Source organism: Grus americana, chromosome 3 (genome assembly GCF_028858705.1).
Source record: "Grus americana isolate bGruAme1 chromosome 3, bGruAme1.mat, whole genome shotgun sequence".
Taxonomy (NCBI): Eukaryota; Metazoa; Chordata; class Aves; order Gruiformes; family Gruidae; genus Grus; species Grus americana.
In genome coordinates this window covers 51,756,975-51,772,083 of record NC_072854.1, presented here as the reverse complement: position 1 = coordinate 51,772,083, position 15,109 = coordinate 51,756,975, and the positions used below count along the sequence as shown (strand labels likewise).

At 38.8% G+C, this 15,109-nt stretch overlaps 1 protein-coding gene across 1 annotated transcript in view; it reads left to right on the top strand.

The window, feature by feature from the left end:
• REV3L (REV3 like, DNA directed polymerase zeta catalytic subunit) overlaps positions 1 to 15,109 on the top strand; it is a 124,483-nt gene that overhangs the window by 62,788 nt on the left and 46,586 nt on the right. Inside the window, exons 6-11 of the mRNA XM_054821467.1 lie at positions 5,008 to 5,102; positions 5,654 to 5,758; positions 6,713 to 6,797; positions 6,883 to 7,031; positions 7,328 to 7,456; positions 9,961 to 10,198. Coding sequence (XP_054677442.1) covers positions 5,008 to 5,102; positions 5,654 to 5,758; positions 6,713 to 6,797; positions 6,883 to 7,031; positions 7,328 to 7,456; positions 9,961 to 10,198 — 801 coding nt within the window. The remainder of the gene's footprint in view (positions 1 to 5,007; positions 5,103 to 5,653; positions 5,759 to 6,712; positions 6,798 to 6,882; positions 7,032 to 7,327; positions 7,457 to 9,960; positions 10,199 to 15,109) is intronic.

Here is a 15,109-nt window from a genome sequence, read left to right as displayed (position 1 = left end):
AAGCTTGTGGTGCTACTGCCCTGACTTCTGTTAGCGCACGTGTCTAGCAACTCACCTTGACAAGGATGTTAAATGCCAAGTTAATTACCCGATTGTATTGAGAAGACATTTTTCAAGTCTTATGAAAATCTTACTGTACGTGTCAGTTGTCTTCGTTAGTCTGCACATCAGTCTTTGGAGTGTGCAGTTTTGACTGCCAGCCCTGCCTTAATCCTGAAAACGTTAACAAGAATTATGATGATAAATCCTACATTTGTTTCAAAAAAGAGCTTTTGTTAGCTCAGTGTTTTTAATTTGAATAATGTGCCATGTTAATTGGAATACTGTAGTTTTTGACAGAAAGACTCCTTATACCTGTTTGATTTAGAGCTTGGGAAAACCGAGCTTTTCTGCTTCTGATTGCTGCAATCGTTTGAATCTTGGTGAGTTGCAGACAAAGAACATGCTTCAAATTAATATTATTATGGAAAAAGACTTAAGTTATAGTGACAACTACCAGTTTGTTTACTGAATTCAGTAATGTTGAATTTAGTGTTATTTTTATAGGATAAATCCATATTAGAATCTCCAAATAAATAAGAAATGTGATGATTTGGAATGCTCTTGGCCAATTCTGTCTGCAGTATTGATTGGTTCCCAAGACAAATCACTGGCCACATGCTTGATGGGGATGTGGAAAACCAAGACAGGTTTTTTTGACAAAATATCTTAATTAGATAAAAGGAAAATAATAGAAAGCTGTCTTTGTCAGAGAAAAGGCAAATATTTCAGTTAATGATTTTAGTCATCAAACAAACTTTTCAGAAATAGGTCACTAACAATAAAAATAGACTTTGTCTTAAATTTTTCAAGAATTTTCTTTCTGTTTTGTTTTTTTTTAAATTGGACTCTTTTTAAAGAGGAAATTAGTGAAAGTAGAAAGCTCAGAGCTTTGCTGTTGCATCTACCAAACAAGTCAAAGACAGATCTTGACCAGAATTCCAGTCATTTTTATGTCTCATTTAGCAAAGGAAAGTATTAAAATCAGAAACTCTCCTGATATCAATGACCATTATGTATTGTGATACCTTTTCATTTGTTCCAAGAAATGCTTTGATTTCATGAAGGGAGCAGGCAAAATTTTTGCAACCTCCTCTCTCATTCTTGTTTCCTAGTGATCTTGCAGTCCTTTCTTACTATGTGATCAAAATGCAAGTTTCAGCTTGCATGCAGTTCCTGTCGCCTGCTGTGCAGGCAGGCTCTGTCTGAATGCTTTGATAAATATGAGTGCCCAAAGTGCGTGACATGAAAAGTATGTGTTTTGATCATATTGTGGACACTTAGCTGCTGGCATGACTGGGAAGGGAGGGAAGTGATGGCAATGGCTTGTCCTTAAAGTGTGCATTAGGGCATGGGCAGTCTACTTCTGCTAAAAGGCTGAGCTGCTTTGGTTTAGGAGTTCTGTGATCTGCACTCTTAGTTCTCACAATAACTGAAACAGTACTGCTGACTGGAGGGATTAGTAATCATATATCAATGTACAGCATCTTAGAGTTCTAAGGAATTCTACATAAGTGCTTCACAACTTCTGTAGACTACTTTTCGGTGTTTAAAATAAAGAAATATCCTGCTCTGCTGCCTTTTGCTGTAACAGAGTGAAACATACGTTTACATACAGAGCAAAAAATGCATTTACTGTATTAATGCAGCCACAAAATGTGGCATCACAGACTTTAAAAGCATGGCTGCCAAGAAATTATTCTGGAAATTTTATTTTCTCTGCTTTTAAACTGTATGCTTTCAAAATGTTAAGCGTCAGGCAATTTCTAATATTTACTTTCAGGATGCCTATTTCTTATCCCTCAGTCTTTTAAAAATCTGATTGCTAAGATTTCTGTTTTGTTTCTCAGTTTCATATTATACGTAATACAGGATTTTACTTTCCAATAAAAGTTCCACTATTATAATGGGATACAGGAGGAGGGCAAAGATGACTATTGAAAGCTGAGTCTGCTGTAGAGAGGTTGAGGTTATCACAGTAAACCCTATCAGCCTTACAGAGGGGAATATTTATTTGTTACCCCAAAAGTCAAGTTATGCATCAGCTGAACAATCAAACTAGTAATACAAATTGAACTTTGACTCTTTCTATGTATCACAATAACACAATGACCAAATAACGAGATCTCCTTTCAGTCCTCTCTGTCTGTTCCCTTATAAGTGCCAGTAAATAGGTATTCTAGGACTGGTTTAATTTCTGCTTACATTTCTAACACTGTTTATTTCTATCTTGTCCAGTTCCTTGTCTAACAGTTAACTGAGTTAAGTTTACTGGGGTTTTTTTATGTCCACTGGAGATTTTAAAAAAAGTTGACTTTTTCAGAACTTGACTCTCTCATTGTTAAGGAATTCAGAAAATTATTTTTGTAAGGTCTCAGTGTTCTGTAAGGTTCTCAGTGTCTCATTCTTTCTAAACAATACAGGAGGCTATTTTTGCATTATGCAAAATGCAGTTGGCATTTCAATTGACTGATGTTAGTTCTTCATAGGTGGACAAATAGATACAGGTGTAATAAAGTAATTATAGCCTAACAATTTCGGTTTTCTCTGTGCATGATACTGTTACCTAACAGTCTTACAAAGCAAAGTATTTGTTTTCCAGTGCCTTTCTTAACCTTCATGACGTTCATACACTGTTGTGGACCTAATAAATAGTTCTTGCTTTTGTAATCACAAGTGAATGGGTTTGGTATCTTAAACTCAGTCATGTAGTATGTTGATACACTTCAGAAATATTGGATCTCCATTCTATTGGCAGAACTCGACAGCAGTCAATAAAAGCTCATATTGTGTTATCCCTTCAGATAAGTAGTCCTCTTAATTTGTTGGGGGGTGGGTGGGGGTGGGGGTGTGTCCCTTTTCTTCTTTTGAATATCTCAGCCTCTGCCCCTTGGGCAGTAGGACCACAGTTTGTGGAAGAAAGAGTTGTTCTTTTGGGAGAAGCAAGGAAAGCTGAGGGCCAGGAGGAAGTGAGATGGGAGAAATGTTGCACCTGTTTAGAAGTACTCCTTTGTTCTGTATTTCACTTACAGCATGTACTTTTTGCATGGGCTGAATATCTTGCGAGTTCTGGTGTGATGGTAAAGCAGTAGACCACTGAAGCTGCCATGAAAGCAACCCTTTACCTTCCGTTTGGGTTGCTTAAACCAGTTTAATTTCTGCAATGCCTTTGAGAGAACCTCTTGGTCTTTTGCTGCTTCAAAGTCAGGAAAAATATTTTAGAGCTTTCTCGCAGGAGGCATCCTAGCAGTTTTAATTAGCTCTCTACAGAGCAGATCTACACACTTTGCCTGTGGATAACCCTCTTAAGGAACAACATGTGTCTGAACCAGCTTTAGGTAAATCTATAGTTTGCTAGTGGTCTGTACTATAGACCTTTGCAAAAGGAGTTTAGAAGTAAATATTTTTCTTTTCTAGAATATTCCAGATTGGGAATGTGATGAAGGGGTCAGTTTTGGGTTTTTTTTGTGGTGTGCCATCTTATCTCTTGATAATAAATATGATGCCCTGAAGCCTTTTAGAAATTCAAATTTTTTTTGTGGCTGAGTTCTCTGTTTTCTGAGAAGTCATTAGATTTTTGCTCTTAAAGCATAAGTGAAACGGTTTAGTTTCACATTTCTTTCAGATTTCATATTTCTAGACAGTTAAATACTTAATTTTCAGAGAAGGTGTCGGGGATATCCAGCTTTAAATTACATCATCTGCTACCTCCTTGTTCTATAGTGACTTCCATAGTGCTTATAGAGAGTATTGAAAATATTAATGAATTGTATCTTACATTCCATGCTGAGATTTTTGAGGCTTTTTGTATGTCAAAGAATGTAGGAATACAAGTAAATGTTGTTTAGATTAGATATTAGGAACAATTTCTTCACCAAAAGGGTTGGGAAGCATTGGAACAGGCTGCCCAGGGAAGCGGTGGAGTCACCGTCCCTGGAGGTATTTAAAAGATGTGTAGACGTGGCGCTTAGGGACATGGTTTAGTGGTGGGCTTGGCAGTGCTGGGTTAACAGTTGGACTTGATGATCTTAAAGGTCTTTTCCAACCTAAATGATTCTATGATTCTGTAAGTGATCAGTTAATTAACCTAGACAAAGGGTCATAAACAATAGCATATTTTAACTGAAGAACAGGTTATTTTAACTATGGGGAGTTTTGAGGGGATTTTCTGTGTTTCCCTAAAAATTTCGAAAAAGGTAAACAGACCTCCACATAAACCTGGGAGGTTTCTCTTTCTTAGCTTCCTCCACAGACTCCTTAAAACTACTTCACTGTCAGCAACAGGTGGAAGGCCACTGATGTGAGCAGATCTGAAAAGGCACAGCAGGAAGTTATCAGATCATTATACAACAAGCTTTAATCTGTTTCTAGTATTTTCAGTCTTTACCCAGCCAGTTATCCTTAGTTCTGCTTGTGTTTGGGATGCTAGTACCCTATTTATATTCACCAGGCTACCCCTGAGCCCCCTAAATTAAAAAAAAAATCTGAAAAATAAAACATTTTCTGCTTCACTTTCCTCAGTTGGAAATGTTAAACTGTTTTGCATTGCTCTGAACTGTGAATGAAAGAAAAATTCTTGCTGCTGTGTTTTCTCGGCACAAGATCATGAGAATGCAGATGGTCATATTGGCTGAGAGTTCCATAGAATATTTCAGCTTGTATTTGAGGAGAACATTGTTCTAATTGCTGTAGTATTTAGAGTTGTTTACCACTTCTTTCTCTTCTCCCCACAAAAGAAAAAGCTAATCCCTTTAAGTTGAAGATGCAAATTTCTCATCCAATTAGATTTGGATATGACCATTAATTTAAGGACTTGCAGGTGAGGATGAGAACTGGTAATTCTGTATTCAGGTACATTCATTCACCGTGAAATACTTTAGATGTTAGTCCAGTTAGAAAACAGTGATGATGCATGTTTCAAAATCAACATACCGATAAAATTAACCTGTGGTATTTATGTTGTCACAGCTCTTTAATGTTGAAAGGTGTTGAGCCACAAAGTACCTGTGAATTGGAGGTGGATGCAGTAGCTGCTGATATTTTAAATCAACTGGATATTGAAGGTGAAGTGTTAATAACTTTCCATGTAAAATGTTTTAGGACAGGATCTGTATTGTCATCTTTTTTTAAGGGTCGGTTTAGTTAAGCCACAGTCCTGTGTCAGTGAAATGTTGATCTACAGATTTATGAAGTTTAAAAAAATAATGAATGAACTCTGGAAGAAAACATGTTATAAGAATAGCCTATTGTCAGAATAATAGAGATTTTTGTTAATGCCTAACAGAAGGTTTCAGACCTATAAGGAGAGTAAGTGAAATATCAGTATCAAGTATGTGTGTACGTACATACATACATACATACACACACATACTTGGTGAGAAGACCAGCAAAAGCCAAAGATCTAGAAAACAAATAGGAGATCTAGAAAACAAATAAAGTTACACCTTAGCTTTTACATAACACTGAATCTGAGAGTAAGGCAAGAATTGCAATTAAAAAAATAACAGGTTAGAATGACAAAAGAGATGAAGAGTGTCAGAATCTTAATTTGGGAGGAAGAATGCTTTTTTGTCATATTGACAGACTTCCCTTCACGTATTCTTGTGTATTTCAGCCCAGATTGGCAGGAACCCTGGTTTGCAAGCTATATGGGAAGATGAAAAGCAGCGACGGAGACAGAAATGTGAATCTTCTCAGATTAAGCCACCTGAGTCACAAGGTAACAAATAAATAAATAATTGTGCAGCTGTTTATCAAAAACAATGAATGAGAAGCAAGCAGGAGGCAGAATCTAAATCAATATATCAAGTTTGAGGGCTTTTTAGATGTACTGTGTTTTCAGTTCCAAGCTTACTGATTGCCCAGTATATGTATGCCAATTTTAAAAGCAAGGTATGTAACCTTGCCTAAAAAAATCTTGATTCAGCTAGCTGCAAAGCATTCTAGGCAGAATGAATGATAATGATAGCTAAGATTGCATGCTTTATGATGGAAACCATTTAAGTGTTTAAATACTGGGAAAATTAAATCTCTTATTCTGAAGCTTTCCGTGGTAGTTTATGCACAAGGGCAGTTCCTTTGAATTTCCATGGAATTATAGCTAAGGTGATGTTAGATGAAAATTGTAAATGGATAGACAAATCCCTGTATTTTTATGTAAAATTCATTGCACAGAGAAGACCGTGCTCTGCAAATTAATTGCATGATGAACAGAGCTATTCTCTGTAGAACCTAGGGCGTGTTTCTTTTAAAATATGAATGATATTTGGCAAGTAAGCCAGAGGATTGCAAGAAGGAAAGAGGCAGGTTCCTGGCTAAGGCAGACTGCTTTCTCACTGTGGTTTTTTCCTACGTTTCTGTGTAATGTTATTCAGGCTGCATAAACCAGACTTTTCTAACTTGTTCACGGATTGTTTTTTTCCTGAATGCTCACCTTGGTGTAATTGCAACATGATTTGTAAATGCTGTTGATACTCGTGGATGCAAATGAGATCAATGGGAGTACGTGAAGTGTTTAAGTACACTTGAAAAATCAGCCTTCAAATTTGACACTTAAAATTAGTAGACACTTCAGCTTTGAGCCATTTCCTAATAGAATTAATAATTTTTAGCTGCTCTCTATGTTGAGAGGTCAAAGTAAAACTGAATAACAAATATTTTTTAAATTTTAAAGACCGTGGATTTGTGCCAGCAACAGAGAGTGAAAAATTTTTTCAGAAGAGACTTAAAGAGATCCTCAAGCAAAATGACTTCTCTGTGTAAGTGTTTAGCCATTTGCCATAAAGTGTAGTATTCTATGCAAACCTTAAATATGCATTTAAAAATTGGTTTTCAATTAACTAGAACGTTGTCAGGATCAGTGGACTACAGTAATGGATCAGAGGAGTTCTCTGCTGAGTTAACACTACATTCTGAGGTACTTTCTCCTGAAGCCTTTCAGTGTACGCCAGCTAATATGGTAGAAGTGCATAAAGATAAAAAGATGAACAAAGGTGAGTATTTTTAATAGCATAATTGTTTAGGCATAAATCTATGTCATGCTTTGGCTGTTTGTACTGTTAGCAGAAGTAAGCCAAGGAAGATCTGACTCTCAGTTACGAAAAAATGAAGAGTAGTTTTGCTTTTATTTTCATCATTGTTAGAGTAAGCCTTTTTAAAATTGCCATAGCAAATCACAGAAATATACTTGAATAGTAAAATCCATTTTAAAGTGACTTGCTTTCATAATGTATTGATGTCTGTGACTCTTTGAAGCTTTATCCTTTTGCTTTTTGTTTTTCTTTTAAAGAATCCAATAGGATGCATACTGACAAAGAAGAGGAAGCACTTATTAATGAAGAAGCAATTTTAAACATTGTGGAGAATAGTCAGAGCTTTCAGCCTTTGTCTCAAAGACTGAGTCAAACTACAGTTTTTAGTGAGTATGGCTGGAATGTCTTTTCTTCCAGGCTGTTTTATTGTTCCACAGTCTTTGTTGTGTTCACTTACGTTACCAGTCATGAAAGAAAGTAGTTTACCTCAGGGAGTTTGTCAAGCAGATTGAGACTTCACACACATGCTCTGCCTCCATCACCAAAAAACCACCTTATATTTTCTAAAAATGTCACCAGGACAGCATTTTTGTAGAGGCTGCTGTGCTTTACTGGTTCACTAAGCCTGTCCTCTTGCCAGGCCAGCTCAATGCAATCTCTTATGAGTATTGCTTTTCCTTGTGCTCCTAGGGTTATGGGACTAAAACGATCAGAATAAAGAGGATCTTGACTGTCTATCCATGATATTCTTGCAGTTACAGCATCTTCCTTACAGTTAGGGTAGAGAACATGCTCACAGGCTATATTTAGAAGCTCAGCTGCCTGGAGATACTGGGGGATAGTAGGCTGGTAATGAGAGGTAAGTTGCAGAAGAGCATTTCCCAAAATGTATGGATCCAAAAGAATGGTTGAAGGCAAAGAAATAAGAAGTAAAACATTAAAGAAGGGGAGGAAAACCATGACAGCAAACTAATGCAGATGGCGTGAAACAACAATAAAATAACACAACAAAGGAACTTGTATGAAAAGCTACTTCAGGTAGAAGTAGTTCAAGTACTCTAGAGGAGATGAAAAGTGCATAGTTCATGCTATCTCTGTATACATTCTTACGTAAGTATAAGGTACAATGTTAATATGCACTAAAGTTGACACTACAAGATGGGGGGGCGGAGTATCTAAAAGCTGTAGCCTCCATTGCTTTTGATGCATATACGGTGTGAATATGTGCATGGGCAACAAGATACAATATGGACAACAATATATGTCTATGGGTAATACAATATAGAGTCTTTTCTTGCAAAGAAAGGATGAGTGGATGGAGTGAGATTAAGAGTATTTTTCAGTGCTGTTTTATTTTGCAGAAAGTAGGCAAGATTTTGGTTATGGAAGTTTTATAGGCAAGGATTTGGAGTTATTGAGATAACTATAAGTAAAGAAGTTATGTGAGAACTGGCAAATATGAACATTGATTTTATCTGGGTTTTGGATTGTGCCGAGAGGAAGAGAAGTGATTAAAATAATATATAGGGTATGTCTTATGACTGTGCCTGTGAATCACTCAACCAAATAGGAGTGTTGAAAGGGTCTGTTTCTTCCCGTGGCTAGGAAATCAAATGGACATTTTTGACTTCTTTCTTTTTTGTCCTTTTTTTTTCCCCTTCTTATCATGGGGCTACTAATTGCTGGTGTCTTGTGTGGCCATGAGTAGCATGCTGCATCTTTGGGTCTCTTATGCTCCTTCATAGCATGGACCTGTCTTTACTATGCCTTTGTAGAGTCCTAGTGTCTCAGGGCCTGTGAAGCACACAACTTCTACTGGTGCTGCTGTGAAATACAGAACAAAGTTTATGTTAATGGAAAGTAAAGGTTGGAGTTTAGCAATGGACCTCACAAAGGGCAAAGGAGCCAAGAACAGAAAGTACAATTGAAAGTGGGTTAATTCAGAACTCTGGCAAAGGGGATGGTTTGCATTCTAAACAGTTGCATGGTATCTTGTGAAGCCTTTGTAAAAATATGGAAAAATGCCTGCCTCACCGATGTTGAGACCTATTTTATATGATTCTCAGGATGATTGTAAATCAAATGATATTTCCTGAGGAAGGAAAGTAGAGATTCTAGTTCTTCAGCCAGAGGAGAAGGAGAGAGAAGTAACAAAGATGCCTGGTAGACTGGAGATCATAAATTGGTTATGAGGTCAGATGAAAGGTAAGCAGGAAGAGAGCGAGGAAGAAATTGTGACTTGGAAGGATGTTTAAGAAATAAAAATGAGAAGGCAAGTGCATGAGTTAATGTAAGCTTGGGTCAAATAAAGGAAAATAAATAAAATTTAAGGGAGGAATGAAATCAGAAAAACTTTCAGTGTTTAGAGGAACCTAGGAAGAGGATAAGTTATAGTGAAAAGGGAGATGAAGTTAAGCCGTATAGTACTGGACAGAAGGAAAGAAGCACTAGTTGGTCAAAATCAGCATCACCTTTGATGAGGTGCAGTGATTGAAAGTCTTCCAAGTGATACAGAGAGAAGTGCCCAACAAAGTTAATGCAGCCATTGAAATGGTGAGAGCAAGAGGAGGCAGTGATGCTTCAGAAGCTGGTGCTTATGCTGAAATAAAAGGGGAGTGAGGCTTTACTGAATGTGAGGAGGTAGTAGGAGGGTGGAGGAGAGAGAGATAACAAAGATAACAAATCATAAAGCTTGAAAAAAATAAGATACGAAAAGAGCATTGTTTCTGTAGCCTGCCTTGCTTTAGACAGTTACGAGCTAGTAGATTTTAAAATGTTGAGGGGTTTTTTGGTTTTGTTTGTTTGGCTTTATTTTTTACTGGTAGACTGTAACTAGTCATTTACAAGTAGAACAAAATATAGATTCTACTTGCATGGGCTTTTTCTGCAGTGGACAGTAATGCTGATGAGGCCATGATTGATCTGTTGGCTGGATTGGAGAATGATGGATATCAGATGGGACATCACAAAACACTTTCTCATCATCGTTCTCTTGGAAGCTGTCGAAATTCTCAGAACAGTGATGATGAAGAAAATGAGCCACAGTGCGAGAAAGAAGAAATGGAGCTTAGCTTGTTAATGTCCCAAAGGTGGGACAGTAGCATTGAAGAGCCTGGGACAAAAAGAAGGTATATATGCAATTTTCTTTTCTTAATATGTTATTTTCTGCTTCCACCCTGTTTTCAAGTGTGCTATGGGCCCAGTGAGCTGTAGAGAGGTCTCTGTTGACAGCATTGGAAAAATCTATGCAGATCTTGGGACAGAATGCAGTTGTTCAGATGATGCTGTGAATCGTCAGTTTTATATGGAAATAAAGATTAAATGTTTAGGTTTGGCTAGACTTAAGCTTCTAGTTTGCTGTTTGAGGAAGAATTGAATAGGTTTTTTGTCCTACAAGTCCAAATACAAAAAACTTCAGTTGTCACCTCCTTTTAAGGTCACACCTTGGGTGTAGTACGAATGCTAAGGTATATCTTGTACATCTCATGTGCCTCTAACTTTTACTGAAGTGAATATTTAAGAAGTATTCTTGTGAAGACTGACCCAGAAGCCTGAGAAAAACACGCATTTGTTTCCATGCTCAAAGCTTAAATCAAAACATGAATGTTGCTTACTCTGCTGGACTGCTAAAGGTCAGCAGCTTGAATATTTTTAAGGCTAAGATTCTTGGAATGGTTTCTCAGGTTGTAATGACCTTTTGTACAGTCTGCACTGACAGGCGTTGAAAGAAGCTATATCCAGTTTCTCTTCACCCTTGCTTCGGGCATACCTTCTGGTATTTATAATGCTGTTTTGAAAGATGAGCGACTTCACAGACATAACATTTTGATATTTAGTTTTTTTACATCAGAAATCATAATTATACTATGGTTCAGAGACCAAGAGAGGCATAGAAATATTTAATCTTTTCTTTCCTGAAGACATACAGAAAGGTTGTAACAGAATCAGAAGTTAGATCATTAGTCTCCTAGTTCTAGAGAGAATTCATCTCTAAAGCTACTTTTCTTATTTGACCTTTGATTTTCTTTGGTTTTTTTTCCCTCACAGTAGTCTGAAAAGTTGGACTTACCATCTAAAACAGTTAATGTTAATCTTCAGTTTAGTGGTTGTTTCTGTGTACAACTAGCCTATATATTGCAGAATTTATTAGCTCACGCACTATGGGCATGACTGTACAATTTCTGGAGTCAGGTAGGGTCCTGAAGCAATTAACTGCTTTTATGCAATAAAGAATCCTATTTAAAAACTCATCAGACTTGATGAGTTGGCTCACGAATAATTTCCTCATATATGTCTACATCTTAATCCCAGAAGAAAGCGCTAGGGAGAATGTACATACCAGGTGCCTCCTCAGTAAGTCAGCTCACGTTCAGAGGGAATTACAAGCTTTTTTTCAGTGTGATCTCTGCAGAATTTGGACTGACTTCAGAAAAGAGCATGGGAATCTCTGCCCTCTGCATGATTCTGCTCATGCATAAAGAGTTTGAGTCTGACGATGGATCTAACCTTATTCTACTCAGGCTCATTCTATCTGTACTGCTTCCTAAAGCATCTTACCGTATCCATACTATCACTTTTCTGTTATTGGGTATTCACCAATCTTCCATTATCTCAAAAAATATATTGAGATAATGAAAAGTAAAAATACCGTACTGTGTGAATTAAATGGCTTGGGTTTGATTTGTGCTGAACTGGAGAAAAAAGCCTATCAAGACCTGGACTGGTTCATGTATGGTGTGTTACACAAATTTTCCTGGAATCTAAACTGATGGGCTTGAATGCAGAGAGATCCAAGTCGTTATCTGCAGAAGTTGTCTCCAGCCTGACTGGGTTTACTACAGTTGACAAAGATTTACTTCATGCACAGGATTATAGCATAATTCAAGTTGGAACAAACAGCTAAATGCTATGTAGTCCAGTGCCCTAGTTAAAGCAGCTTTGGATAGCTCAGGCTTCTGGTCAAGGTTTGAGTATCTCTAAAGACAGAGATTGCATAGCCCATATGGGTGACTGTGGTGGGTTGACCCTGGCTGGGGGTCAGATGTCCACCAGAGCCGCTCTATCACTCCCCTCATTCACTAGACAGGGGAGAAAAAGTACAATGAAAAGCTTATGGGTCAAGATAAGGACAGGGAGAGGTCACTCACTAATTATCGTCACGAGCAAAACAGACTGAACTTAGAGAGGAAATTCATCTAATTTATTACTAAGCAAAACAGAGTAATGAGAAGTAAAATCAAATCTTGAAACACTTCCCCCCACCCCTCCCATCTTCCCGGGCTCAACTTCACTCCCAGCTTCAACCTCCACCCCCCCTCAGCGGCACAGGGGGATGGTGGATGGGGTTATGGTCAGTTGATCACATGTTGTTTCTGCTGCTTCTTCACCCTCAGGGGGAGGACTCCTCTCATCATTCCCCTGCTCCAGCATGGAGTCCCTCTCACGGGAGCCAGTCCTTCATGAACTTCTCCAACATGAGTCTCTCCCACAGGCTACGGTCCTTCATGAACTTCTCCAGCCTGGGTCCCTTCCCTGGGGTGCAGACCTTCAGGAGCAGACTGCTCCAGCGTGGGTCCCCCACGGGGTCACAAGTCCTGCCAGCAAACCTGCTCTGGCGTGGGCTCCTCTCTCCATGGGTCCACAGGTCCTGCCAGGAGCTTGCTCCAGCGTGGGCTTGCCACGGGGCCACAGCCTCCTTCAGGTGCCTCCACCTGCTCCGGCATGGGGTCCTCCACGGGCTGCAGGTGGAATCTCGACACCCCCTCATCCTTCCTCCATGGGCTGCAGGGGGACAGCCCTGCTTCACCATGGCCTTCACCACGGGCTGCAGTGGGATCTCTGCTCCGGCGCCTGGAGCACCTCCTCCCCCTCCTTCTGCACTGACCTTGGTGTCTGCAGAGTTTCTTACATCTTCTCACTCCTCTCTCCGGCTGCAAAAGCTCTCTCTCACTGTTTTTTTCCCTTCTTAAATATGTTATCACAGAGGCGCTGATTGGCTTGGCCTTGGCCAGCGGCGGGTCCCTCTTGGAGCCGGCTGACATTGGCTCTGTCAGACACAGGGGAAGCTTCTAGCAGCTTCTCACAGAAGCCACCCCTGCAGCTCCCCCCGCTACCAAAACCTTGCCATGCAAACCCAGCACAGTAACATGTTCCAGTGTTTGAACACCTTCATAATGAAGAATGTTTTCCTTGTACATAACATTCTCTGAAGCAGCCCTGTGCCCATTGCCCTTTTCATATCACCACGCATCTCTGAATCTGCTGGTTTCATGTTCTTTATACCCACCCATTGGATACTTGACAAGTGCAACAAGATCTCCTTAGTTTTTTCTCAGTACTGAATAAATCCTGTTCCCTCGTCCTCTCCTTATACATCATGTGCTCCAGCCCCCAGGCACTCTGGTGCTTATCAGCTGGATTTGCTCCAGTTTGCAATATCTGTCTTGTAGTGGGATACCCAAAACTGAGCACAGTACTCCAGATGCAGCCTCACAACTACTGAAATTGGCTCTGGTCTTGCAGTCGCAGCCCAAGAAGCCACTGGCCTTCTTTGCTACAAAGGCACACTGCACACTCTCAGGTTCAAGTAGTTGTCCACCAGAATTTTTGCATCCTTTTCTGCAAAGCCACTTCCTAGCCAGCTCTCTCCATGCCTGTAGCAGTGCATGGGGTTATTTCATCCCATTTGTGGGACATTTGGATTGGTCTTTTTTTAAGTCCACGAGGTTCCTGTCCATGAAGTTCCCCAGCCTATTGAGATCCCTCAGAATAGCAACCCTACTCTCCAGAGTACTGATTGCTCTCCTGAGTTTGATACTCATTTGCCTATAGAGCTGAATGCCTTGGCACTGTACTTTTCCATGTTTTGGGAACGTAGAAGAGGGAGAACTAACCTCGCCTAGGTCACAGCTACTGGGTACCTAGCTGTGCTTGTTAGTTCCAAGTTGTTGCTTCCAGACTTGAGTTAGTCTGGAAATTATATAGCCATATTTGAGCCTATTGTTCCTGAACTAAGAAACATGGCTTGATCTAAGTTGGCTCAGTGCTGCACACATTTAGATGTCTGTGGTGTTACGATACATGTAATTCATGGTCTGGTTGAACTCCACAGATAAGAGTTCTTCAAAAGTAGACAGTATTTAGGTAATTGTGGATTTTCCTTCCTGTAACTTCAAAATCTTTGTATTTATACCTTTTAAGGTACTCCACAATAATGTTTTGATGTATCAAGCTACTAGGATAGATTATTATTATCTTAAAACCAAAAACCAACAAACCAAATAAACCCCCAAAACCCAAACCTCAGTTCCTTAATATTTATCTGGATTTCTCTCTTGAAGCCACAGAATAGCTTATTTCTATGAAGAATTAAGTCCATCTCATGCTTTATTTTAAAGAAGAAGAAATCAAATTCCTAAGTGCTTCTAGAGCTGTAATATTTTGGGGTTTTCTTTTTTTTCCTTTCCCCTCCCCCCATATAAAGCCATCCCACCTTAAAAACCTGAAAAATTCATAGAAGCTTTTCTTTGTAGACTTACTTCCCCACACACACACCAGATTTATGACTGTAAAAATGGCAGTGTAGAACAATTAACCTAGTAAAAGCAGCTTAAGTATTAGTAACAGCAACTTCAGAATGTGCAAGGAGGGATGGAAACATTGTTTTGGTGGTTGTCTTCAGTTAAGTTTGCCAAGACACGGAATTGTTATAATACAGTAAAGATCTCTTTTAAAAAAAAAAAAGAGTCAACATCTTCTTGCTAAGAGCTAAACTGAAATAATTTTGCATAGTTGGTTTAGTCTTCAAACTTCAAGCACTTTCAAGCAATGGAATTAAATTTCAGTAAAATTGAAATAAGATTAAGCATCTAAATATTTTCTCTGTACCTTCTTAAGCTAGTGAATCCTACTGGTTTTGTTTCTAGTTTTTAAATGATTGGCTACCACTGTTGCCTCTTAAAATAATAACATTGAGAAACTCAAAATACTATTCAATGAGAAATGTAACAATTTTTTTGTTTCCGTTTGCTCCCCCAAAT